The 27,616-nt window shown below is 43.2% G+C and overlaps 1 protein-coding gene across 1 annotated transcript; it reads left to right on the top strand.

Annotated features, from left to right (window-relative positions):
- Window positions 1-6: 6 nt before the first annotated feature.
- On the top strand, window positions 7-27,118 carry LOC306981962 (sodium- and chloride-dependent GABA transporter 2-like; the record flags this gene model as incomplete). The annotated part of the gene is made up of 15 exons (XM_079581702.1): window positions 7-54; window positions 1,944-2,203; window positions 3,560-3,694; window positions 8,033-8,173; window positions 10,493-10,583; window positions 10,650-10,782; window positions 12,576-12,710; window positions 14,174-14,277; window positions 16,256-16,380; window positions 16,448-16,560; window positions 17,806-17,943; window positions 18,048-18,150; window positions 25,737-25,837; window positions 26,760-26,930; window positions 26,993-27,118. Coding segments are annotated over exons 1-15 (1,878 nt in total). The 5' UTR covers window positions 7-52.
- Window positions 27,119-27,616: the final 498 nt, after the last annotated feature.

Genomic DNA, 27,616 nt, shown 5'->3' with positions numbered 1-27,616 from the left:
AACCGTTTCCAAACAAAAGTCCACTTGTACTGGGACGGTTCTCGCTGCGAAGATGTAAGTCGACGCTTCAGTTTGTTTATGATTCCGGAGCCTCTTTTCTTTCTGCTTTTCTTTCTGCGTCTCACTGTCACTCGAGCCGCTGTGAGTGAGTGATGTTTTTGATCTCGCCTGTGATGAAGGGTTTGTGAAAGGCTTTGGAGGTAGAAAGGACGTGGATGTGTGGGTCCATATGCCGTATGAAGGAGCCGCTTTCGGATTCTTGGCGGTGCCGGTCGGCGAGCGCCACGTGGAGCACAAAGAGCTTTAGGCTGATCCAAACCTCACACTTTATCTCACATGTAGCAGACTGTGGGCTCTGTTCGCCGATTAGCTCAGGGCTGTTACTTTGTTCTTTTCCACTGAGGTTACATTTACTCATGTACTTTTTGAAGTAATCGGACTTCTTAGAGTTAGTGTTAACATATGGTGCTTTTCACTTGAAGTATCTGTACTCTCGAGTAAGGAAGATAGTTACTCTTTCCCTCCACAGTGAGTAGGTAAATAGTAGATAGGGTTTCAGGTCACATGACAGCGTTCTGAAGGCCTGTAGATACAGACGACATCTGGGGGGAGGGAAACAATCATTCAAAAACTACTTTAACAAACGCTGAATTATGAATTTACTTTTCTACTAAATAAAGATGCAAAGACATGGAGAGGAGCAAAGTGGTTCAACAGCCCATAGATACATTACAAAATGGAGAATGCTAACACGATGCTACGTGTTCCTTTAACCTCTTAACTCCCGCCTGAACCGAGAGGATCTTTTTCCTCACGTCATCAGATATTTTTCCATCATTTATTTGTTGGGTATTCAACTCATTTATGTAAAAAAAAAAATGGTCATGTTTTCTCACATTTTTGTCTTTCTTTTTTTTTTTTTTTTTTTTTTGTTGTTAAATTATGTCACATTTTTGTCATTTTTTTGTCCTTTTTTTGTCATTTTTTGTCACATTTTTGTCATTTTTTTTAAATCAAATTTGTGTCATTTTTTTGGTCATTTTTTTTGTCATTTTTTGTAACATTTTTGCCACTTTTTCATCCATTTTTCTGCGCTTTTTTGTCAATGTTTTCTCACATTTTTGTCACATTTCCATCATTGTTTTCGTCTCAGTTTTGTCGCTATTTTCACAGCTTTTTTCCAGAAGCTTTTGGACTGGGGTAAAGCCAAACTAGAGAAAATGTGCTCGGTTCAGGTGGGAGTTAAGGGGTTAAGCAGCGATAAAAAGAGAGAAAGGACATTATTACTCTCACTCTGCCACTGATAATTTACCAAAACTGTACCAAAAATGTCTATACAGAGTGAGCGCTCGCTTTCAACAAACAATCTTTGAAATTGCCATCACTGCAGCACGTAAGCTCCGCCTCCAGGTCTGTAGCCATAGGTAAAGAGTCTTTCTTTTTCCATTTGCCTAAAAAACTACTCTTATTCAGTCCTGGTTTAGTCCTGGTTTAGTTTAGCTCTGGGTTTTACAACCGGTGTCAGTCAGTCTCAGTCCTGACGCAGACCGTGGATTTGCCATCGCTATTACAAAGGTTTAGGAAGTTATAGCCTCCATTTGCGCTGAAGCGGCTCATTATCTGCACATGTTGTTGTTTTCTTAGACTCGCTGTGAGTCATATATATTGTCATCTGGAGAGAAAAAGAACCGAAAATTAGCACCGAAAGAATTTTAGTTTCCCCCGACCGGAGCTTTTCGGTCGGGGGAAACTAGTTGCATTATGTATTTATGGGCTGTTGAACCACTTTCCTCCTCTCCATGTCTTTCTTTATTGGGTAGAAAACTATATCAATAATTGTTAAAGGGACCAGATGCAAGTTGGTGTTTTTTCTACTCACTGCTGCCACCTCAGGTCTTCGGCGTAACTGCAGCTTCTGTATTAAACTCGTCTCTCTCCTCCAGGGGCGTGTTTGTTTCGCTGCCAGAGTCAATGATGGTGGACCAGCCGTCTCCGGAGCCGGGTCACACGCTCCTGGCCAAGGCGCCGCGGACCAATGGGAGCCTGGCCAACGGGAAAGACTCCGCCCCCTCCAGCGACCCGGAGCTGCTGGCCCGCGGGCAGTGGGCGAGCAAGGCGGAGTTCCTGCTGGCCGTGGCGGGGCAGATCATCGGCCTGGGCAACGTGTGGAGGTTCCCCTACCTCTGCTACAAGAACGGAGGAGGTGCGTGCTGCTTTACCCAAATCTAACAGCTTCTTACAGCCGACAGGCCAGTGGAACGCCGACAAAACTGAGCGAAATTGATCTTTTTCTTTACAATGTTGTCGACAGATTTTTGCCACTTTTTCATTGTTTTTTTGTTATTCTTTTGTTGCTTTTTCCTGGCTCTTTCTCTTGTGTTTTGGACCCATTTTTGTCACTTTTTTGCTGTGTTTTGTTGCTTTTTTTCTGCATTTTTTAATCGCATTTTTGCCAATTTTTTATTGTTTTTTCGTGATTATTTCGTGACTTCTTTATTGCATTTTCGTCACATTTTTGCCACTTTTTCAAATTTTTTTTGGTTGCTTTTTTCAGCATTTTTTTATCGCATTTTTGCCACTTTTTTATACTTTTCTGCCACTTTTTCATTGTTTTTTTTGTCACTCTTTTGTTGCTTTTTCCTGGCTCTTTCCCTTGTGTTTTGGACCCATTTTTGTCACTTTTTTACTGTGTTTTTTTGCTTTTTTTCTGCATTTTTTGATCGCATTTTTGCCAATTTTTTATTGTTTTTTCGTGATTATTTCGTGACTTCTTTATTGCATTTTCGTCACATTTTTGCCACTTTTTCATTTGTTTTTTTTTTGCTTTTTTCAGCATTTTTTTATCGCATTTTTCCCACTTTTTAAAATATTTTTTGGGACTTTTTCATTGTTTTTTTTCACTCTTTTGTTGCTTTTTCCTGGCTCTTTCTATTGTGTTTTGGACCCATTTTTGTCACTTTTTTACTGTGTTTTTTTGCTTTTTTTCTGCATTTTTTAATCGCATTTTTGCCACTTTTTTATTGTTTTTTTGTGACTTTTTTGCCACTTCTTTATTGCATTTTCGTCACATTTCTATCACTTTTTCATTGGTTTTTTTGCCACTTTTTTGTTGCGTTCACATCCTCGTTTACCTTTTGTTTTTGCCGCTATTTTGTCAAGAAGCTTTTAGAAAATGTAAAAAAAAAAATGGAGGGAATAAATTTTGAAAATACGGAGAACATGGGGAGAAAATTGGGGTAAAAATTGTAAAAAAAAAAATATATTGATGTTTGCCATTTTGCATATTTATGACTGTTTATCGCTTCATCATCGTTATCAAGAAAGTCCATATAGATATAGAGGTTTTTATTATTTTATTATTATTATTACTGAGAGGGCAATGGGTTCACTCCAGTATCTTTATGACGACTTTTACTTTTGCCCATTATCCGGAGGGTCAGTATTAGGCTCATCTTTCCCCACACACTCTTGCATGCGGCGTTAAACTGGAGACAAGGGGGTGGAGCTAAAAGAGGAAAATCTAGACTAAATCTGACCCCCTGCTCTCTGTTGATTCCAGGCGTGTTTTTTGTGCCGTACCTGCTGTTCCTGGTGCTCTGTGGAGTCCCCCTCTTCCTCTTGGAGACCTCGCTGGGACAGTTCACCAGCCTGGGGGGAGTCAGCGCCTGGAGGTCCATCTGCCCCCTGTTCGGAGGTGCGTCCCGCTCAAACTCATAGTGCTGTAGATGGTAGATTTTATTGATTTGGAAGGGAGGGGTTTTTAAGACACTGGCCTCGATGCTGTAAGCTCCAGTCAAGAAGCTTTTAAATTTGGATAAAGCTGGAGAAAACATGAAATTACTAAAAACTTGCAATACATTATTTTTCTCATATTTATATCACTAATGTTCAACAAAGGTTTCACATTAACATCTCAACATTTAATTTTTTCCCCCCATTCACCTGTAGCGTTCTTGCCTTAAAAAGGGATATTTCAGAATTTTGACAAAGGGCCTCATTTCCTAGTTATCCAGACTGAATTTTTTTTTTTTTTTATGGAGTCCTTATATTTGAAGAGTTTAGTGATGCTAGGCTAGTGCTAGGCTAGTGCATGTCTATGGTAACTAGTAGCCTGCATTAAAAACAGTCAGTGCACCTGAGGCAAATCACTTATAACCAGAGGTTACATAACCGAACATTCTCCGTCATTTACGGACTATTTTTTACTTTGACGGAAAATTTCAAAGGCCGTCCGTCATTTTGAAGGATTGAAAATCAAGTCGTAACGAAAAGAAAAACGCAGCTCTGCTGTTGTTCATAACGCGCGGGCTCTCTCTCTCTCTCTCTCTAAAGTTTCACACCGCGTCTTGTCTTGGATGAGCTCTTACAAGTTGTATCACTGCCTCGCTAGCGAACTTTCTTAACAACAACACGGGGAAGAAAACCACGATGCAAACGCCGTTAAAGGCTAATAATATCCTTCCCATCTGGAGCCGCTCTTCTCACGTACGTCTCAGGACGAGCTCATCTATGTCTCTCTCTCTCTTTCCCCCCGCGTGTGGTAGCGGCGGCGCTAGTGCAGTGATGTGAACTGGTAAACATTGTCCCGTTCACCCATCGTCTCTTACATTCCGTTAAAATTGAACAAATGCAAATAATAAGCTCCACTTTACATTTGTATGAGCGTAATCTGAGCCTTGATATTGAGGAGCCGGTGACTCTGAAAGTCGTCTCCTCTGAGACTTTTACGCACGAGTTTATACACATTTCTGTTGCAAAATGTACCAAGACTGTTCAGATCAGGTTTAGTTTAGCTCCATTTATCCTGCAATCTCACATTTTTACTAACATATAATATGCAGCCTATATATATATATATATACATTTATTTTAAAAAAAAAAGCTTATGAGAGATTAATTCATGATATTAATTCATTATATTTGATCAGCTTCCTGGTTGTTAGCAGATCAGCGGCGGAGTGATCTGCTCGGTTACCGGATCTACATTAGTTTGTTTACCTGCGGCCGCATTACTACATGTGGAATTCACAAAGGAGCTTCTACAATTCAGATATGGCAACGTGTGGAGGACGAGCCCATGATTTTGAAGAGGTTTTTAATGCAGGCTACTAGTTACCATAGACCTGCACTAGCCTAGCACTAGCCTAGCATCACTAAACTCTTCAAATATAAGGACTGCATGGACTAAAACATATATATCTTCAGAAATCAACAACACTCTTACTCAGGTCTTCTGGTGATTTATTTGAATCTTTATGACCTTACATCTCAGTCCCGACGCGCCGCCTTGTTCTCGCGGTTTCGTGAACTTTGTCGTTCATCACCCGCGCTCCTCAAACACACGGCCCTGATGTGCTGAAGTCTTGGCACGGGTTCAACCTCCGCTTATCACGGTGGCACCGCGCGCCCAGCAGCGAGACGCACACGCCGCAATCTTGTTTTGATTTGTCACTTTTGCTTTTTGCTTATCGCTGGGCCCTGACGCTCTAATGTTGACTTTCGGGCGGAGCTTTTGCACTTGAGGTTTGATTTGCCATTAGTATTATTTATTTACCAAGGCAGAGTTCAGTTCAGAGGCACACAGGGTTTCCACATTAAAAAGCATTGACTGGACTTGATTGTCGTTTTTTTAATTGCTATTATTATTTTTGTATTTTGTTTTTGAAGCACTTTTGTGGCTTTTTTGTCCCTCTTGTTTTCATCCCTGTTTTTGTCTCGTTATATCCATATTTTGATGCTTTTTGTCAAGAAGCTTTAAGATTTGAAAACGTGCCCAATTAAGGTGGGGGTGCCGACAATCCAGACCATTTTTCATGGTATTTGTAGCAGAGATGGCAGAGCCGCGGTCTGAGCCAGGACTAAACCAGGACTAAACCAGGACTAATCCAGGACTAAATAAGAAACTAGACTCTTAGACAAAGAGAAAAGTAGTGACAATGAGAAACACATGAGCTTTACCTTTAGCCGCAGAGCCTGAAGTTACTGCTGTTGTTTAAACTCCAGCTGCACCGGAGCGTTTGGATCAAAGATTGTCTCTGTAAAAGGTGAGGCTCACTCTGCATTAGCCATGTGTGGAACAGTTATGGTGCTTTGTCAGTGACAGAGTGAGCGCTCTCACTATGTAGCAGATCTGTGACGTGTGAGGAGCTTTCACTGTGGAACAGCTCAGTGAGTTTAGAAAAGTTTATCTTCAGTAAACGGTCCTGATGTGGATCTGGTCTGTTCCTGCAGCTCAGGAGGGAATAATGTCCCAACTCTCTTTTTATCACGGCTTTAGTGGGAATTCTGCTCAAAACATGAAGCTCCAGGTGACGCTGCTGCTCCTGTTTTCTGATGTGCCGTGTTTGAACTTCCTCCTGAACCAGACTTTTCCTGCACATTATTTTAACTCAATTAGAATAACACAGGTATCGAAAAAAGTACCGTTAAGGCACCGGTACCGAAAAGCAGGTATCGCTAAAGTAGTGGTATCGAAAAAAAAAAGAACGGTACCAGCCCTAGTCGTGAGCGTTAAGCGGCTGGAGAACTTCACGATTTGGTTGAATGACGGGATCAGGAAGTCGAGTTATGACCAGAGTCTGTGTCACTGCAGCTCGACTCTGTAAACAGCCTTTGATTCGTCAGCATGTCAGGAAGTGTTGAGTTCTCGTACGTCTCTGAGGTGAAGCACAGACCCGGGTTGTGGAGACGTTGTTGACGGCTCTTATCGCCGTGTCCATCGGGCGGAGGGAAAACACGGCGCTCACTCACACAGGGGTGTTTCACACAGAGGTCGTGAAGTTTCTGTGAGGGCGGGGTCTGCCCCCCCGCCTCACAAACGAGTCTGTGATAATTAAACTGTGCGGTTTGTAAAGAGTTGTTTATTTAACGGATCATTCTCACATTATATTTGTTTGGTGATTGTGAATAGATCCGGTGCAGGAGGTGTTTCAGTCCGTTGTGCCGGTGTTTGTAGGTTTTATGAATCAGCTCGTGGCGACATCACTTCCCGGTTCATGGGTAGGAGAAGAAGGAGACAGGAGAAGGAGACAGGAGAAGGAGATAGAAGAAAGGAGGATGAGACAGGAGAAGAACGAGAAAGGAGAAAAGAGAAGGTGGAAGAGAAGGAGACAGGAGAAAGGAGAAGGGAGAAGGTGGAAGGAGAAAAGAGAAAAGAGAAAAGAGAAGGAGAAAGGAGAAAAGAGAAGGTGGAAGAGAAGGAGACATGGGAAGGAGACAGGAGATGGAGACAGGAGACATGGGAAGGAGACAGAAGAAAGGAGATGGAGACAGGAGAAGGAGACGGGAGATGGAGACAGGAGAAGGAGAAGGAGACAGGAGAAGGAGACGGGAGATGGAGACAGGAGAAGGAGAAGGAGACAGGAGAAGGAGACGGGAGAAGGAGAAGGAGACAGGAGAAGGAGATGGAGACAGGAGAAGGAGAAGGAGACAGGAGAAGGAGACGGGAGATGGAGACAGAAGAAAGGAGATGGAGACATGGGAAGGAGACAGGAGAAGGAGACAGAAGAAAGGAGAAGGTGGAAGGAGAAGGAGACAGAAGAAAGGAGACAGGAGAAGGAGACAGAAGAAAGGAGACGGTAGAAGGAGAAGGAGACAGAAGAAAGGAGAAGGAGACAGGAGAAGGAGAGAAGAAAGGAGAAGGAGACAGAAGGAGAAAAGAGAAGAAAAAAGGAGAAGAGAGAGGGAGAAAGAAGGAAAAAGAAGGAAAAGAGAGTAGAGAAGGAGCAGAACGTAGAAGAAGAAAAGAGAAAAAGAGGAGAAGAGAGAAGGAGAAAGGTAAAGGAGAAAGAGAAACTTGAGAAATGTTCAACTTGTGTCACTGTCTCCGAGCACAACCACCATTCAGCGAGGGTTTAATGGACAGAATCATCCACAGAATAACAAACCACAGCCTCTCTTCAAACCTCTTCAGCTCATCCTTTTCTCCCAGAGCTCCAGACACTTGTGTGGAGAGGCTTCTGTGGATGAATGAGCGCTTTGTCTTCATGTCGTTAGCCTTTAAAGCTGTTTCTCTCTCTCTGTGTGTCTGCAGGTCTGGGATACGCGTCGCAGGTGATGATCCTCCACGGCTGTGTTTACTACATCATCATCCTGGCCTGGGCTCTGCTCTACCTGAGCTACAGCTTCCAGGCGGAGCTGCCCTGGTCCCACTGCAACAACTCCTGGAACACTGGTTAGTCCTCACAGTGCGTGAATTACAAGGCATGACAGGCATTCAATATGTGCAGTTTATTTGGTGGGGAAATGGTGACATTGAGCTACTTTCTTACTCCGTAATTCCAAATCTATCATTTTGCTTTTTACTGGAATGGATACACATCTTTAGAAATGAAAGGAAAGTCTGACTGGGCTCTTTCCAATGCAAAAAGTCAGGAAGTGCTTTATTTGTCATTGTACAATTGTCATCCTCTGAAACGGGGCACCACCTCCTGGGTTTGTCCCTGTTTCAGAGCGTGGTGTCCTGCACTGGTCACCTCCTTCGGTTCTGGAGATATCGGACTTTTATCTGCATTATATCGGCCGATAGCTTATTGTAAAATACTTGGGACGATGGTAAATCAGGCCCAAAGAGCTTTACAGTGAAGAACCAGTCACCCATTCACTCTCATTCATACACCTATGAAGTGTCTTGCCCAAGGACACAACAACAGTGCGCACTATCGAGAGCTGGGATTAGAACCCCTGACCTTCCGATCTTGAGACGACCTGCTCAACTACCTGCACCATCGCCCCAGTGCACTCACCACGATACACTCATGTCCAAAACGTATCGCGATACAAGATATTGGTCCAGGGACTTGGTTATTTCAGCTAAAATAAATATTTTTTAATTTATTTTCCCCACATTTTTCATTTTATTTTGTCCCTATCTTTAGATTTATTTCCCTTAAAGGGGGGGTATTATGCAAAATCAACTTTTTCAAGCAACATCATGTTATTCTGTCATTCCCTCATTAAAAACATGCCTGAAGTGTTGCCTTGGCACATTCACGTATTTTCGAGTAATCTGTACAAACTCTGATGGCGGCCATTTTAGGGATAAAACGCCTGATTCCTTCAGGGAACGCCCTCGACCTCCAGGATACGCCTCCGACCTTTCGTCACCAGCCGAGTAACCAACCACTGCTCCTCAGCAGAACCCCCTCCCCGCAGTGTCTACAACTACTCGAAGCAGCCTTTACGATGATCACACAATGAGCCTGGCTTTACGCATTTGTGGTTTATTGCAGACTTTTCATCAACAATGAGCTGTAGTCGATTATAACAAGCTAACTGGTAACCTCGAAAAACCATTGTCCACTTGCGGAGATAATGTCCGTCTTTTGAATCGTATGGGCTCCTGCAGATCCTGGTGTCGTCCATGGGGGTATTGCTGGGTTGCAGGTGACATCACAGTGTTCTAAAGGCCTATGCGATTGTATAGAGGAAAAAATATTTTGTTTTTGAGGAAATGTTTGGTCTTGTACAGAGAGATCATGGACCCAGTGACTGATATTAATGATCATTTTTCTAATTCATACATTTTCTTTTTAGCTACGACTTGTGGAAGTGTAATGCTGTTAATAGGAAAAACTGGCCCCTGCCCCCCACTAGGTCCGGTGACATCATCACATTCTAGAAGCTGCAACCCAGCAATAGTTAGAGATCCATAGGGCATGGCAGTTGCAAAGAGATAACCTCCAAACAGCAGTTATTTTTCAGGCAAGAGCCCCTTCCAAGCGTCCGGTGTGGAAGGTTCGTCTCCAAATCATATCCTGTGTGGCCATTGTTCCCAAAGTGATAAACAGTAGCTCCTTTCCAACAATAAAAATTAAAATGCACCGATCGTAGTTTCAATATTGTTGAGACAACGAGCGCAGTGTTGTTGTGATGCCACAGACAGCGTGTGGAGGGGGCGTGTCGGAAAGGGTCAGAGGTTCTTAAAGAGACAGGGGCCTATTTCAAGTCATTTGCTACGGCCATTTTGAAAGAGCAATTTTATACAAGGCAGTTATTCTAATTTACTGCATTGACAGATCAACAGAAGGTTTGGTCATCATTGTAGTGTGATATAGACTGGTGCTATGTGACTGAAAAAAGCATAATACCCCCTCTTTAATTTTTTTTTACCAATGTTTGCCCCATTTTCCTAAAAAAAAATCTTATTTTTTGCCCTCATTTTTTCTCATTTTTCCATTATTCTCCCTTATTTTCGCTCACATTATTCGTAATATTTTCCCTATTCCCGCCCAAGTTATTCCCACATTTTTTTCCGCATTTTGCCACAATTCCTCCCAGTCTTCCCCCATTTTGTCCCAACTTATCCCCCATTTTTCACACATTTCTTGAACCCGTAAATGTGCAGATCTTCCACACATTATTCTTCTGTTTTGGGACACAGTATCGTTCAGGTATCGGTATCGAAAACCAAGTATCGTTAAAGTACTGGTCGATCCGATACACTCATCACGACACAGCTGCATAAATCCGTGTTCTTTTGTCTCTCTTTCAGCCTCCTGTTTCCTCTTCGACCAGGCGAACCGCTCCTCCAACGGGACGGTCCTGCCTGAGAACGCCACCTCCCCCGTCATGGAGTTCTGGGAGTGAGTTCCCGTCCCGTCAGGTTTGCACAAACATTAAACAGATTAAACAAAGCGCGGTGTTTCCAGGAGGGAGGTCCTGCACCTGTCCGATAACCTGGACCGCCTGGGGCCCGTGAGCTGGAAACTGGCCGTGTGTCTGCTGGCGGTTTGGGTCGTCTGCTACTTCTGCGTCTGGAAGGGAGTCAAGTCCACAGGGAAGGTACGGGACGGGCCTGCGGTTTCGCACGCCGTGTCTAATGGGCTTCGTCAGGCTGGAACTCGCGCCTCGGTGTTGATTTGGGTTTGGCAGCAATTAGCGTCAATATATCAGGGTTTGATTTCCTGTGTTTGTTATTTATGGAGGAGAGTGATGAAGGTTTAAACATTACCTAATCAAATTCCTGCTAAAAACATTTGCGTTGCCAGGTCTCAGCAGCTAAACCTGCCCAGAACCAGGAGATAGACGGCACCGATGCGGACTTTTATTATTATTCAAATCTTTTTATTGTTTTAAATTTAAGAACAACAAACACAAACAACAATAACAATAAAACAGCGGCAGTCGGTGCTCACAAATAAGGACAAAGACAGATGAAACAAAAGGGAGACATCTAATTAAGCATAAGTGATATTGTTAGAGATGATCGTTATCAACAAAATAAAATGGTTACATACATGATACAATAGGTAGAAAGAAAGTAAGTAAAGAGATATGGGCTATACTCTGAAATCAGACTTAAAAAAATTGAGGAATGGTTGCCAGATCTTGTAGTATGTTTGGAGGGAGCCATTCACGGTATGTCGTAAATGTTCTAATTTTAAATGAGACATGACTTCCTCCATTAGGCCCTTTAAAGAAGGTGGGGCATTTTTTTTCCAATTGAGTAGAATCAAGCGTCTTGCCATTAATGTTATAAAAGCTGTTGCACAGGCCTGATGCCCCGTTACAAAGATAATTACCGATGCGGACTTTAACGGTTCCGACCACGGGCGTAGGTTTGAGTGGGGGCCGTGGGGACACAGTCTTTGTTTCGTGTTGATTGGGCAAATATTAGCGGAGAAAGTGGTGTTTTCGGGAGCTTCTGTCTGTTTATGAAGCCTTGTTACATGAGATGCATTTATGTGGATGAGGGGAAGAGAGGAGGAGAAGAGAGGAGAGGAGAAAAGAGGAGAGGAGAGGGGAAGAGGAGAAAAGAGAAGAGAGGAGAAAGGGGTGTTTTCGGGAGCTGCTGTCTGTTTATGAAGCCTTGTTACATGTGATGCATTTACGTCTCTGACGGAAACAGAGGAGAGGAGGGGAGGAGGGGAAGAGGAGAGAAGAGAAGAGAGGAGAGAAGAGAAGAGAGGAGAAAAGGGAAGAGAGGAGAAAAGAGAAGAGAGGAGAACAGAGAGGAGAAGAGAGGAGAGAAGAGAAAAGAGAAGAGGGGAGAAAAGAGGGGAGAGAAGAGAGGAGAAAAGAGAAGGGGGGAGAGAAGAGAAGAGTGGAGAGAAGAGAAAAGAGAAGAGTAAAGAGAAGAGAAGAGGGGAGAAAAGAGAAGAGTGGAGAAAAGAGAAGAGAAAAGAGAAGAGTAAAGAGAAGAGAAGAGGGGAGAAAAGAGGGGAGAGAAGAGAAGAGAGAAGAGAAGAGGGGAGAGAAGAGAAGAGTGGAGAAAAGAGAAGAGAAAAGAGAAGAGTAAAGAGAAGAGAAGAGGGGAGAGAAGAGTGGAGAGAAGAGAAAAGAGAAGAGGGGAGAGGACGAGGAGAGCATAAAACGGCATAAGAATCGCCAGAACTGTTAGCCGCGAGTTAGCGGCTAGTTAGCAGCATTGCCAACATTAGCCTGTGTGTTGTAAACACTGCAGACGCTGCAGCGCTAACAACATTTAGCTCTGGTTAAATCCAGCTCAGACTCTGATTTAGGGAGTGTCGTCTGTAATAAAGTCAGATCTATGTGGAATATATAAACATAAGGAATAGTTCTTCATACACTTGTTAAGTAGTCATTAAGTGTCGCATTCATCTCCTGTGTCGTAGGTGGTGTATCTGACCGCGACCTTCCCGTACCTCATGCTGTTCGTGCTGCTGATTCGAGGGGCCACTCTTCCCGGAGCCACACAGGGAATCATCTACTACCTCAACCCCAACGTCACCCGCCTCGCAGACCCACAGGTAACCCGGCTTTTTAGAGCGAGAAATGAAGCCTGTGTGAGCAGAAGATGCTAAAGGGAGGCTCCGCTCACCGTCAGCCCTATAGATTTCCATTGACATAACACTAAACACCACTTTAGCTCTCGTAAACCCACATAATGAAAGCTACAATCACCTTTTGCCCTTTTGAGCGCTCGGTCCGTCAGCGTGGACCGTTTTTAGCTCGAGCGGTCCCTCCCAAATGTTCTCAAATACACCGCCTCCGGGCCAGAGTCTCCCTGGTTTTCTGAATAAATCTGAGAGGGATTTGGAGCAGAGGCGTAGGTTAACGACAGCAGCATGTTCCGCCCCGGGCCACACTCGTCTTAACTTTTTGGATGCGGTTCAGAAAGTTGGAAGCGTCCGGTGTATTTTTGTGCTCGGAGTGTATATTGTCTTTAGTCTGGAGGGAGAGGAGGAAAGTGAGGGACGGGCTTTTGCAGACGGCGGATTAGATCATTTTTACAGACGGGGCCTTGAAGTAGATTTTGTTTCATTTCACAGTTTTCAGGGAGTCTTGTTCCCAGAGTTGACCCCGTTGTACATGTTTTTAATGGTGAGAAATGAGGAAACATGCAAACTACTCATAAAGGACTGAGACAAGTGTAGGATCAGGACTTGGTCTGGTCAACTGTGGGCAGAAATCTTTACTGTCACTGATGAAGCTTCTTGGATGAGGAGAGGGGAGAGGAGAAGGAAGAGAGGGGGAGAAGAGAGGAAAGGAGAAGAGAGGAGAGGAGTAGAGAAGAGAGAAGAGAGAAGAGAAGGGAAGAGAGAGAGGAGAGAAGAGAGGAGAAGAGAGAAGAGAGAAGAGAGGGAAGAGAGAGGAGAGAAGAGAAGAGAGAAGAGAAGGGAAGAGAGAGAGGAGAGAGGAGAGGGGAAGAGAGGAGAAGAAACCTTCTCTGATGAAGCTTCTTGAATGAGAGGCGTTGTGTTCTTCCACTTCAGCTGCAAAGTACAGATGTCATTTTTTTGCTAAGTTTTTGTCACATTTTTGTTGAATTTTTGTCACTTTTTGGTTGAATTTTTGTCACTTTTTGGTTGCGTTTACATCCTTGTTTTTTTTTTCATATTTTGTGGCTGTTTTGATGCTTTTTTCCGAAGAAGCTTTTTGATTAGGGTAAAGCCAAAGGAAAGAAAATGGGGTCCGTTCAGGTGGGAGTTAAGAGGTTTAATAAAGATTTTAAAAAAATATATATAATAAATAATACTTTGCCCCAGTATTTAGGTATTAAATAATCATGAGGATTAAATGTGACTTCCTTATGCCTGTATAAGCCCTGATTTGTATTACCTCCTCTTTGATGCCTTCCTTTAGTCTTGAGTGTTTATTTTGGGATATTATCCATGTGCTCTGGGGTCTTATTAAAGTCACTGCTTGGTAGAAAACCTTCATTTCTTCTGAAGGAGCGACTTGTAACGCCCGCCTCTGCTCTGTCCTGCAGGTGTGGATGGACGCCGGCACTCAGATCTTCTTCTCCTACGGCATCGGCCTGGGCAGCCTCACCGCTCTCGGCAGCTACAACAAGTTCAACAACGACTGCTACAAGTGAGACGCAGCTCTGAGCGACTCGTGTCCGTCCCGCTGGCGCTCGCTTCGAGTCTTATCTCCTGTGGGCGGAGTCTCGGGCTGGAGCTGCAGGAATGGGAGGAATGGAAAGAGAAAACACAGACCACACCTCAAAGAAAAGCCCTCGGTTTCCCATAGACTGACTCGCCCACATTCACCCAGCTGAGAGCTCCTGCCGCTGCAATCACCGTCTTTAACTGCAGACGAAAGTATAGCAAGAACTTTTATTGCGTTGTTAAAATCAGTGTCTCTAATCACGTCGACATCGGTGGCCAATCCAGGCGTTTTGAGTGAAGACTGAAAAATGAATTTGCATTGCGATTTGAACATTTTATCTTTAGCTTATGTTTTATTGCAGTTGAGCTTTGAGCTGACAAAAAAAATGACAAAAATGTGACAAAAAAATTGACAAAAATGTGACAAAAAATGACAAAAAAATGACAAAAAATGACAAAAAAAATGACAAAAATGTGACAAAAAATGACATCAAATTTATTAAAAAATTGACATCAAATTTATTAAAAAATGACAAAAACATGACAAAAAAATGACATAAAATGTTGCAAAAAAATGACAAAATCTATTTAAAAAATTGACAAAAATGTGACAAAAAAAGACAAAATTTATTTAAAACATTTTATCTTTAGCTTTTGTTCTATTGCAGTTGAGCTTTGAGCTGCAGGTAAACTTCTAAAACACTGTTAAACATCTGCATGAAGCTGAGATATAATCAAAAAGACACAAATCTGCGAGAGAGCTGTCAGAAAAACTGTTTTAATCAGTCTATAATAAATGTGACCGCTGTAGCTAAAGCCTCAAGGTGGGGGGGGGGCATAGCCTATATATTTCATCCTTGGATACAGGCCCTGTCCATGCAAAGTCAAGCTGAGGACCAAACACAAAGATGTTTTATCAGTCCAGTGTATCGTCCATACGAGCCGGCGTTTTGAGGGTCTGTAACTGAACATTTTCCAAACCAGGTCCCAGAGGAAAGATCTGAAAACGCCGTTTACGAGGCTCAGTTGTTATTTTGACTGAAACGATGACATCACAAAACTGAGACGAAAACAACCACGGAAATGTGACAAAAAAGCGAGAAAACATTGACAAAAGTGACGAAAAATTGATGAAAAAGTGGCAAAAATGTCTCAAGAAATTGACAAAAAAATGATAAAAAAATGACAAAAATGTGATAAAAAATGACATAAAATTTATTCAAAAATTGACAAAAAATGACATAAAATGTTGTTATTTTGACTAAAACGATGAAATCACAGCTCCAGAGTCTGTGATCCATAATCTACTGACCTTATAATGAGTTTTCCTCATGGATCTATGATGGTTTGACTCCGCCCCTCTTTGCTCCACTGCCGTCCACACGCCACGGCCAAGTCTGTGTTTTTGGACTGACAGTAAAAGTCGCTGACAGGTTTCTCTGCTTGAGTCCCGTTACGTCTGAAGAATAAACTCTCCTCCTCACCCATAGACTGTAAAAAAATAATGGACGTCTTCTGCTCACTCCTCCCCGTTTACCATAATGACCACGGTCGAGGGGGAAGTCATGGATGATTTACAGACTCCTCCTCCCCAGCTCTGACGAAGCATGTTCCTAAATAGGGCATAAGGGCGGGATTTTCACCGTAGACTCCGCCCTTGTGTGACGTGTAGCTCGCGCTGCTCCAATGCTAACAGTCCAGCCCTCATTAAGTACGAGATTTCTACAATTCTTCTGACAAAAAACAACCTGAAAAGCAGCGGTTATATGTCTTATATTCGCATACATGGATCAAACTTTGGTGAATTGTTGCTACGCTCACACCAGCAGGACGCCTCTTTCTCTCCTCCCTCTCTGGCACCTGTTCTCTCCTTCCCTTCCCTTCGGCGTTGGGCAAAAACTTTTAATAAATGGCACCATGAAGCTTCCGTGTTTAACGTGTTTCCTCCGGTCTTGTTGCAGAGACTCCTTCAAGCTGTGCCTTCTCAACAGCGGCACCAGTTTCCTCGCCGGGTTCGCCATCTTCTCCGTCCTGGGCTTCATGGCGGAGGAGCAGGGGGTTCACATCTCCACGGTGGCTCAGTCAGGTGCAGTAACGCTCAGACAGGTTTAAACGCCGTGGAAAATGACTCTAATCTAATGTTGTGTTGACAGGTCCGGGCCTGGCGTTCATCGCGTACCCCCGCGCCGTGTCCATGATGCCGCTGCCGCAGCTGTGGTCGGTTTGCTTCTTCCTCATGATCATCATGCTGGGACTCGACACACAGGTGCGAACGACAGGTCACTGCTACGATTAAAACTCCCACAACAAGGTCTCTGGGAGCTTTCACAAACCCCGTCTGAAGCCTGGTCCGGTTAAGACGAACTCTGAGTCATTTGGTTTGTGAAAGCGAGCGAGCCAGAGACCGGAACAAAAACAGGAAGTGAAAGTTGCCGGAACTCTCTTTGGGGCATCGTGCCAAACCAAACCAAACCGACCCAACCAAAGCAAACAAGAAGCACAACAGAAAACAGAGGAGACTTCAGATTCAGAAGACTATTAACCCCTTAACTCCCACCTGAACCGAGCACATTTTAAAGCAGTTTGGCTTTACCCCAGTCCAAAAGCTTCTGGAAAAAAGCAACAAAACTGAGACGAAAACAACGACGGAAATGTGACAAAAAAGCGAGAAAACATTGACAAAAGTGATGAAAAATTTATGAAAAAGTGGCAAAAATGTCTCAAGAAATTGACAAAAAATAAATTGACAAAAAATTGACCAAAAAATGACCAAAAAAATTGACAAAAAAAGACAAAAAAATGACATAAATGTGACAAAAATAGCCAAAAAAAGACAAAAATGTGACAAAAAAATGTCCAAAAAAAAGTCAAAAAATGACAAAAAAAAGGCAAAAAAATGTGACAAAAAATGACAAAAAATGTGACAAAAATGTGACAAAAAAATGACAAAAGTGTGACAAAAAAATGACAAAAATGTGACCAAAAAATGACAAAAAATGTGACAAAAATTGACAAAAAAAGACAAAAAATGACAAAAAAAATGACAAAAATGTGACAAAATTTTTTTTTTTTTAAAGTTACAAAAATGAGTTGAATACCCAACAAAAAAATGACAAAAAATGACATAAATGTGACAAAAAAAAAGACAAAAAAGACAAAAAAAATGACAAAAATGTGACAAAAAAAAAAAAAAAAAAGTTACAAAAATGAGCTGAATACCCAACAAAAAAATGATGGAAAAAAAAATCTGATGACGTGAGGAAAAAGATCCTCTCGGTTCAGGCGGGAGTTAAGAGGTTAATGTGCATCTTCCCGGCTAAACATTCATCCATCTGATAAATACAGCACATAGAAGAAGAATGTGCCTTACACCCACAAAGAAATAAAATAAATCAGCAAGACAACAATAACCTGGAGCCATAATTGATCTAAGACGACACATTAATGATTAAAATGAGACAACAGATAACGATTCTTTTGAAATAAGCTGCTCTGACGGTTCCTTTTGCAGTTCGTGAGTCTGGAGGCTTTGATGACGTCGGTGACAGACCTGTACCCTCAGCTGATCAGGAGGGGGCGCCGGCGAGAGCTGCTGCTGCTGTTCATCTGCGTGGTGTGTCTGCTCATCGGGCTGGTCATGGTCACTCCGGTAAGACGCTCTGGAGAAGATGTTTGTCAGATGTGGGGAAAGTGAATCAAAAACCCCGTCTGAAGTACCGGACTGCAGTACATGTACCTCCTGTGTTGTTCCAGGGCGGGCTGTACGTGTTTCAGATCTACGACCACTTCTCCTGCAGCGGGGCCAGTCTCCTGCTGCTGTCCATCTTCCAGTCTCTGGCCATCGGCTGGGTCTACGGTGAGCACGCTTTACTCTTTACCTCCTCCTGAAAGTCTGCTCTGGTTCTCTGGGGTCTTGTGTAAAAGCTGCTAAACCTGTCGTGTAGAAAAGTAGCTCAAAAGCCCAGATTTTAACCCCATGATTGCAAATTCTGAAGCTCAATATATTGAGGCTGGAAAATATCGCGATAAACGATACTATTGGCTTGTTGCACGGTGTGGCTATGCTAGTTCCTCTGACCTGAAGGTGTGAGCGCCTGGACTTCCTGTCTGTTTTCTTTTCCTGGAATAAAAATCATATTTTCTAAAGATTACGTTGTGGGCGGTGAGTTCCCGGTAGATGATCATTTACTGTGTGTTCAAATCATGACAAGTGACATGACAACAAGATCAGAGACGCCTGTGATCATGAAGGATTGATAGTTTGTCTTGAAGCTAAAAGCTAACATGCTATAAAAGAATATATATAAAAGCACTATTTCAAGTTGTGTAATGCATTAACCCCTTAACTCCCACCTGAACCGAGCACATTTTCTCGATGAAAACAATGATGGAAAAGTGGCAAAAATGTCACAAAAATGTCACGAGAAATTGACAAAAACTGACGAAAAATTACAAAAATGTGACAAAAAAATGACAAAAAAGTGACAAAAATGAAAGAAAAAAAAAATCTGATGACGTGAGGAAAAAAGATCCTCTCGGTTCAGGTGGGAGTTAAGAGGTTAAATTAGCCTTTAGCTTCAAGACAAACTCCCTGATCCTCACAAACATAAACGTCTCCTCTATGGAAATATTTCTACCAGGAACTCACAGGTCTAAGCTCATCTTAATGGAAATGAATACGAACAGGAAGTACAGGCGCCCACAGCTTCAGCTCAGAGGAACTAGCCACGTAGCCACACCGTGCAACAAGCCGATTGATATTGTTGGAGACGTGTAAATGAGAAGCAACCTCCCTCTCTCTCTGTACAGCTGCATTTTTGCCGTTTTCTGTGAACTGCATTTGTAGTTTCCGTGTTCCTTATTGTTTTGTCTTTGCTGTGTTTTCATGAGGTTCAGTGGATTTTGTTGCTGTGATATTGTTCTGGCTCATAATAATAATGCATCGGTTTTTCTGTAGCGCTTTTATGGACACTCAAAGGCGCTTTACATTAATTGTTCACTCCGTACTTGGTGTTGGTAAGCTACTATTGTTGCCACAGCCGCCCTGGGGTAGACTGACGGAAGCGAGGCAACCAGTCTGCGTCATTGGCGCCACCCACCACTAGAGCTGGGTACCGTTAAGGGGGCGGTATCCATTTTTTTCGGTGCTAATTTTCGGTACTTTTTCTCTCCAAATGTCAATAAATGATCCACAGTGAGTCTAAAAAAGCCTGAACTCATGAGCAGCTTCAGCACAAATGCAGAAGCAAAGCTGTAACTTACTCACACTTCAGTCATTATCAGAGATGGCAGAGCCGCGGACTGAGCCAGGACTAAACCAGGACTGAACCAGGACTAAACCAGGACTAAAACAGGACTAAACCAGGACTAAACCAGGACTGAATAAGAAACTAGACTCTTAGACAAAGAGAAAAGAAGTGACAACGAGAAACACATGTGCTTTACCTTTACCTTTAGCTTTACCTTTAGCTTTACCTTTAGCTTTAGCTTTAGCTTTAGCTTTAGCTTTACCTTTAGCTTTACCTTTAGCTTTAGCTTTACCTTTACCTTTACCTTTACCTTTACCTTTAGCTTTAGCTTTACCTTTAGCTTTACCTTTAGCTTTACCTTTAGCTTTAGCTTTACCTTTAGCTTTAGCTTTACCTTTAGCTTTACCTTTAGCTTTAGCTTTAGCTTTACCTTTACCTTTAGCTTTAGCTTTATCCCCGCAGAGCCTGAAGTTACTGTTGTTTAAACTCCAGCTGCACCGGAGCGTTTGGATCAAAGATTGTCTCTGGAAAAGGTGAGGCTCACTCTGCATTAGCCATGTTTGGAACAGTTATGGTGCTTTGTCAGTGACAGAGTGAGCGCTCTCACTTTGTAACAGATCTGTGACGTGTGAGGAGCTTTCACTGTGGAACAGCTCAGTGAGTTTAGAAAAGTTTATCTTCAGTAAACGGTCCTGATGTGGATCTGGTCTGTTCCTGCAGCTCAGGAGGGAATAATGTCCCAACTCTCTTTTTATCACGGCTTTAGTGGGAATTCTGCTCAAAACATGAAGTCACAGGTGACGCTGCTGCTCCTGTTTTCTGACGTGCCGTGTTTGGACTTCCTCCTGAACCAGACTTTTCATAAACGTTATTTTAACTCAATTAAAATAAAGGTACCGAAAAGCAGGTATCGTTAGTGGTATCGAAAAAATATGAACGGTACCCAGCCCTACTCACCACCACCAACCACTCACTCACTCACTACCCAGGCTTCCTCGTGTTTCCCAAACGGTCTCCCATCCAAGGCCCTTCCCTGCTGAGCGTCTGAGGTCTGACGGGATCGGGCGGAGCAGAGGCATTATGGGTAATGGAGGGTTCACTGGAGAATAAAACGCATTAACTGCTAAGCTCTTCCCGGAGATGGGGAAAGACTGTGGTGGAGCGGAGGGAGCCACTTCAGCCGGGAGAGAGTGGGACATGAGCAGACAAATGAGGGACTGGGAAAATGAGGAAGGAGGTGGAGGAGGTGACCAGTGCAGGACACCACGCTCTGAAACATTCTGTATTTTTGCTTTCATTAAAAACGATCGTGATGAGACAGTTTTCCCAGTGTCCGTGTCTGCAGTGAGGTTGAGGTTGAGGTATACTGTGTTCTCAGCGCTGAAAGTCGACTCTCTTGTTATCAGGGCGCTCGTAAAAGTCTGAAGTATTCCCCCCCCCCTCGCCGGCGCTCCCCCCCTCGTCCCCCCCCCTCGTCGGCTCTCCCCCGTCGTGCGCAGACCGGGCACCGAGCCAAGGGCCGGCCTGTCTCCTCCCCATCCTAAATCAGAGCAGTCCGGGGGCCCCGGGGAGCCGCTACTCCTCGAGACTCAGGGGCCCCGGCCACAGAAAGAGGCGCTTGTTTGGGAAGAAAGGCAATTACGAAGAGAAGCCGAGTGCCTTTAGAGCCACTTCAGCCGGGAGGGACTGGCACGTACGCAGACAAAGGAGCGACAGGGGGGACGTTTTTAATTGTAAAGCTGATTCTTCATCATTGTAGCTACATTAGGATAAAAGTGAACTCATGAACATGTCCAGGTGTGGAGGAAACTGAAACTGAAAACACTGGAAGGATTGTTTACGTCTGATGGAAAAGTCTGTCATGAAAATGCAAATGTCATTTACATGAACAAGGGGGAGGTGCTTATAAGTCAACTCCCTTTGAGGGGGGAAAGAAAAGAAATGTAACTGCTCAAATAGACTACTACTACTACTGAAAAAATGGGTTAAAAAAGAGGAAAAATTTGGGGGAAAATAGGAAAAATTAGGTAAAAAAAGAGGGGAAAATTGGGTAAAAAAAAGAGGAAAAAATCTGGTAAAAAAAAGAGGGGAAAATTTGAGGAAAAAATTTGTAAAAAGAGGGAAAAAATGGGTTAAAAAAAAGAGGAAAAAATTGGTGAAAATCTTTTGGTAAAAAATAATTGTTTGGAAAATGGGGGCAAAGGATTAGAAAAAATCTGAAAAAAATCAGGGAAATAAGGGAAAAAATTCAGAAAAACTGAATAAAATTAGGGGAGAAAATGTTTAAGATACGGGAAAATAAGGTGGGAATATTTGGGGGAAAAAAGACTGAAAGCTTCTGGACTGGAGCTCACAATCTATTGGCCAGTGTAATGCCTCATTTGAAAGCTAAGACCCTCAAAACTAGTTGCGTTTATGTTGCTTTTTGTAACTTTTCATTGCTTTAAAATTGTTTTTTCTGCCCTTTTGTGCTACTGATCAGAACAATTATCTTTATAGCAACAAAGAAAGGTAAAATAAGATGTTTTCCAGCACATTTTTGCACATTTCTGATGGTTTGCAACCGTCTTCATCATCGTTACTGAGAAAGTCTCCAAAGACACTGAGCCCGGGGGAGTTAGACCGAGGAAAAACCCCGGGAATGTGGTCTGAGGGCATAATTGGTTCCTGGAGGAAGCCGCTTTCCGGCGCTCAGCGGTAACACTTCAGGCTCAGCCACTGTTCGCCTCATTCGCCTCATTAGCCTCTTTAGCCTTTTTTACGACGCCGGGCTCGACACTCGGTTAAAACTGTACCAAACAATAGTGTCCACATGTGGCGGCAGGAATATGAACCGATGAAGCCGTCTGAGGCGAGACGCTGCAGGTGGATGTGTTCAGAGTTAAGAAAATAAGCTGATCTCACCCGTTACCATGTTTATTTATGACATTTTCCTGGAAATCATTACACAACACGGCGGCGCTCCCTCGTCTTTCCCGCCCTCATTCACTCACAAATACTCACATGTTTGGTATCCACGTGTAGCACAAAAGGCTGTGACCGAGATGACGCTGTAATCCACATATGGTCATCTCGTTTGTGGGAGACAGCAGTGGCTAAAGACGGGAGAAATATACACGCGCTAGAGCTGTTTTCTTTACACTTATGTTATAACATCTAGTGTTGGGCGATTAATAAATATAAATATTCCCAATCACAACAATTTGTGTCATACAGATAGAACAGTCGGCGTGAGCTTCTAGTCTTCTCTCTAGTCCCACTAATAGCAGCAAAGCACTTCCTGCCGTCCCTACAAAATAAAAGTCGTCACTGTTCCTGCAAATGGAAGAGCTTTATTGTGAGTCAGACTTAAGAATATCGCTACGACATGAGCAGAATAGATCCCCACACTCACCCTGTTTATCCAACAATTATTTCAGTTTTTTTTTTTTTATATATATCTTCACCCTAATTTTTCCACTATTTGTCTATTTTACCCAAAATATTTTTAATTTTTTTTTACAATTCTTTCTGTTTTTTTAACCATTTTTTTTTCTCTTTTTTTATTTAATTTTTTTTTTTCTTTTTTTTTTCTCTTTTTTTAACCAATTTTTTTCTCAACCAATTTTTTTTCTCTTTTTTTACCCATTTTTTACCCTTTTTACCCATTTCAAACTAATGTAGTATAATGTAGTAGTATGTGAGCACTGTGTTTGGAGGAGTTTGTCAATGAATCGCCCATTCCTACTTTTTATACAAGGCTCCATTGAATTAAATTATATCATATCGTCATATCGTGATTCATACCGACAAATATCGTGATACAAGTTTAGGTCCATATCGCACAAACTTTCCAGACTTGGGCTTAACACGATTCTGAAGGAGTTTTCAAAGGATTTATCGAGCTTTGAAACCCAAAAACAATTCTTTACAGATTGTTTTTCACTTATAACTGACTTATTCAAGAACTGAACTAGACATTATGTACATTTTGTTGCATACAATGTCTTATTTGTATGAAAACCTGCAGTAATACCATAATCTACAGCAGAAGTTTCCAACCCAAGCCTTTCATGTTTTCGAGCTCTGAACTCCAAAATAACAGCTTTTCCCATTGTACATAAAAGGGAGCGTGATTAACCAAACATGGCGGCTTACGCGAGTTTAAAGAAGACTGAGAAACGGCGCCATCTTCTGTCAAATCTCCAGGCGACGCGTTAAACTAAGCTGGTATTTACAGGTGAGAGAAGTTACAAAGTTCTTTATGAATTATGTAGATGTTTGAGAAAGTGTTTCGCGTTTCGGATATTTGCACTTGTTAGGCTTTCGTCGTGGTTCTCAAACTGGGGTCATGTGTGTTGTTTGTCTCTGAAAACAGTTTAAAGCTGAGCACACGCTACACGGCTTCTTTACCCGGTTTTGCTGTAGTTCTCAGTGGAGGTGAGGCTTCCCGAGTCGTGGCGAGTCGAAGGCAGAGCAAAGTGACACACGAAAGAGAGAAACACTGTAGAAACTTTACTTTTCATTTTCAAGCGACTAATGGCCACGCAAAACAGCACGTTCGCCTCATAGCATAATTGCCTTGCTCACATTTCAGTGTTTATGACTTCGGCCCCGTCCGAAACGAGCAGATTGGTAAGCGGTCTAACACCAAAGCGTCCGCCATGATAAGAAGCCTCCGAGTTGGGCTATCAGGAAGGAAGTAGTTAGGAAAAGGAGCCTCGATGCTAACTATCATAGCCACTTTAGCATATGGACCTCTGATGCTAACTATCATAGCCACTTTAACATAGGAACCTCTGGTGCTAACTATCATAGCCACTTTAGCATAGGGACCTCTGATGCTAACTATCATAGCCACTTTAGCATAGGGACCTCTGGGGCTAACTATCATAGCCACTTTAGCATAGGGACCTCTGATGCTAACTATCATAGCCACTTTAGCATAGGGACCTCTGGTGCTAACTATCATAGCCACTTTAGCATAGGGACCTCTGATGCTAACTATCATAGCCACTTTAGCATAGGGACCTCTGATGCTAACTATCATAGCCACTTTAGCATAGGGACCTCTGATGCTAACTATCATAGCCACTTTAGCATAGGGACCTCTGATGCTAACTATCATAGCCACTTTAGCATAGGGACCTCTGATGCTAACTATCATAGCCACTTTAGCATAGGGACCTCTGATGCTAACTCACCGGTGATAAGGAGCTATGTGCCATCCCATAAGCCACTGCGTCAATCCCCCCCACCCCCCTCGCCCCCACCCTCGAGTGATTCATGCGCAACCACTGTTGATTGACAGGAGCACATTTAATAATAAAAATATGTAATAAGATTCGGCACAAGCCAAACTTTATAAAAGTGACAGAATCCATGTTGTCGTCCCCACAGCTCAGTCACATGTCAGGGTTAAAGAGGAAACTCAGGAAACGGATTAAATGAAGACAGTTTGTGCTTTTGTTTCATTTAGTAGACTCAGTAAACGGATTAAATGCTTTTGTTTTCATTTAGTAGAAACTTAAGCACGTGGATCATTTGCTGCTGTAGCTTTATGAAACAGCTGTGGAGATAAAATGAGGCTTTTTTCTCCTTAAATGTCTTTGCTTGGACACTATGTTGTTGTTGGACACTGTACAGTAGGGGGCGGCGTGCGCTTTTGTTTGCCTGCCAATAACCTTAAAGAAGAACCACTGTTGGTGATGTCACTTCCCCTTCCCCTGGGTAAGGACGGTCGAATGGGGCAAATGCTGCTGAAGCTCCAGTTCACTAACTGCATCTAACAGTCGACCCATGAAAGGTTAAGGATTAGTTGCTAGTGTTAGCACTGAGAGGCTATAATGTGATGGTTTCGGACGTAGCCGTAGGCGACTATGCTATGAGGCTAACGAAAAGTTTTTAAAGGAACAGGCACATGACACTGCTGACCAATCGGGACACTCGCATGTTTCAGAAGGTCTATCTTTGCTGGTCTGGGGTCAGTTTTTCTTTCCCAAAATTAGAAATCTTTGAAGACTGAATGGTGTAGTCTGTGCTCAGCTTCAGAATCGTTGCTACTGGTATTTTCCTCCTCGTTTCCTGGTGTTTAGCCGTGCCCTTTGTTGATAAAAACTTAAAACACAGACGACCCGAGTGTTTCACAGAGAAATGCAACTTTCCCGAAGCCCGTGAAGTGAACTTCAGACTGTGTCTTCTCTCGTCCCTGTAGGAGCCAAGCGCTTCAGTGGAAACATCAAGGAGATGATCGGCTACAGCCCCATGAGCGTGTTCCAAGTGTGCTGGAAGTACTGCACCCCGACCGTCTGCACCGTGAGTCTGACAGAACCGGGGCCACCGCCTTTATACAGGCACCGGGGGGGGGGTCAAAAAACAAACTCCAACATGGCGGCGCTCCCTGGTCTTTCCCCAAGCTATGCATTCACAAATACTGACATGTTCGGTATCCACGTGTAGCAGGAAAGGGTGTGACCGAGATGACGCTGTAATAATCCAAATATGGTCATTTCCTGCGTGGGAGAAATATACACAGGGCACATGTGCAGATAAAGTGACTGTACTGTAGGACCTTCTATCCATCCTCTCCTTTCTTTCCTTTCCTTTTCTTCCTTTCTTTCTTTCCTCCTTTCTTTCCTTTTCTTCCTTCCTTTTTTCCTTCCTAGGTCTTTCTTTCTTTCCTTCCTTTTTCTTTCTTTCCTTCCTTCCATTTTCTTTCTTCTTTCTTTCTTTCTTTCTTTCCTTCTTTCCTTCTTTTCCTTCCTTTTTTTCCTTCTTTCTTCCCATTCCTTCCTTTTTCTTTCCTCCTTCCTTCCTTCCTTCCATTTTCTGTCTTTCTTTCTTTCTTTCCATCCTCCCCTTTTCTTCCTTCCTTCCTCTTTTTTCCTTCCTTTTTCTTTCTTTCTTTCCATTTTATTTCCTTCTTTCTTATCTTCTTCCTTCCTTTTTTTCCTTCCTTCCTTCCATTTTCTTTCTTTCTGTCTTTCTTCCTTCCTTTTTCTTTCCTTCTTTTTCTTTCCTTCCAGACTCTGTTATCCAAATATGGTCGTTTCCTGTGTGGGAGACCGCAGTGGCTAAAGACGGGAGAAACATACACAGGGCACAAAGTTACTCCTACAGAATCCACACTGTACCGGCTTGAACTAAACAATATTTTCATGTTTTTTCCAGATAGATTTCTAATATCTAATTAATAAACCCCTTTCTTTCCTGACTTCTGGTCTGCTCCGTCCTCCAGGCCACGTTCATCTTCTCGCTGGTCCGCTGGGCTCCTCTCAGTCTGGGGAAGGGGCTGGTGGCTCCGGTCTGGGCCTCGGTCCTGGGCTGGATCCTCACGCTGTCGTCCGTGTGTCTGCTGCCGATGTGGGCCGTCTACGCCTTCCTGACCACCCCGGGGACCGCCCGACAGGTACCACTCCCAGCAAAACCACTGAGACAAGCCCCGCACTCACAAACCTCTCCCCTCGGCAGCGTTTCCAGCGCCTGGTCCAGCCGTCCCCGGAGTTCAGACTGGCCTCGCACTCCTACAGCCCGGCGCTGCCCCTGAGGGAGAAGGAGCCGCTCGGCCACGACGCCAAGGCCAACGGCGTCCTGTAAACGCCCCCTCACTTCTCTCATTATCGTTTAGTCTCGTCGATGTGTTGAAGCCGTTGCGGACCAGGCCCCGGTGTGTGCGGAGGTCAGGTGTGTGTGGTACTCGCCGGGAATGTCCGGGAAGTTATTGGAGCCGATCAACGGAGACGATGACGAGGCTTAAACGGGGAATTCAAAAGCAATAGATTAAGGCTGGGCGATATTGACCAAAAAAAATACTTTTGGAGCAATGTTTTTGCAGAAATATACAAAAATGTGCTGGAAAACAATCTTCATTCAACTTTCTTTGTCGCTCAGAAAGATAATTGTCCTGATCTGGCAACAAAAGGGCAGAAAAACACTTCCCACATTTCTTTCTGAACGTTTTTTCCCCCCCATTTTACTTTTTTTTTTCCAATAGCGCACCATTTTTAAACAATTGCCCACTTTTTTTTTCTTAATTTTTTCAAATTGTTTTGAATTTTAAAAAAAATCAGAAAACAATGGAAAATGTTCCTGTTT

This window comes from Gobius niger, assembly GCF_951799975.1.
Source record: "Gobius niger genome assembly, chromosome: 23".
Lineage (NCBI taxonomy): Eukaryota > Metazoa > Chordata > Actinopteri > Gobiiformes > Gobiidae > Gobius > Gobius niger.
The sequence above is the reverse complement of the archived record's forward strand: the minus strand, read 5'-3'. Positions and strand labels throughout refer to the sequence as shown.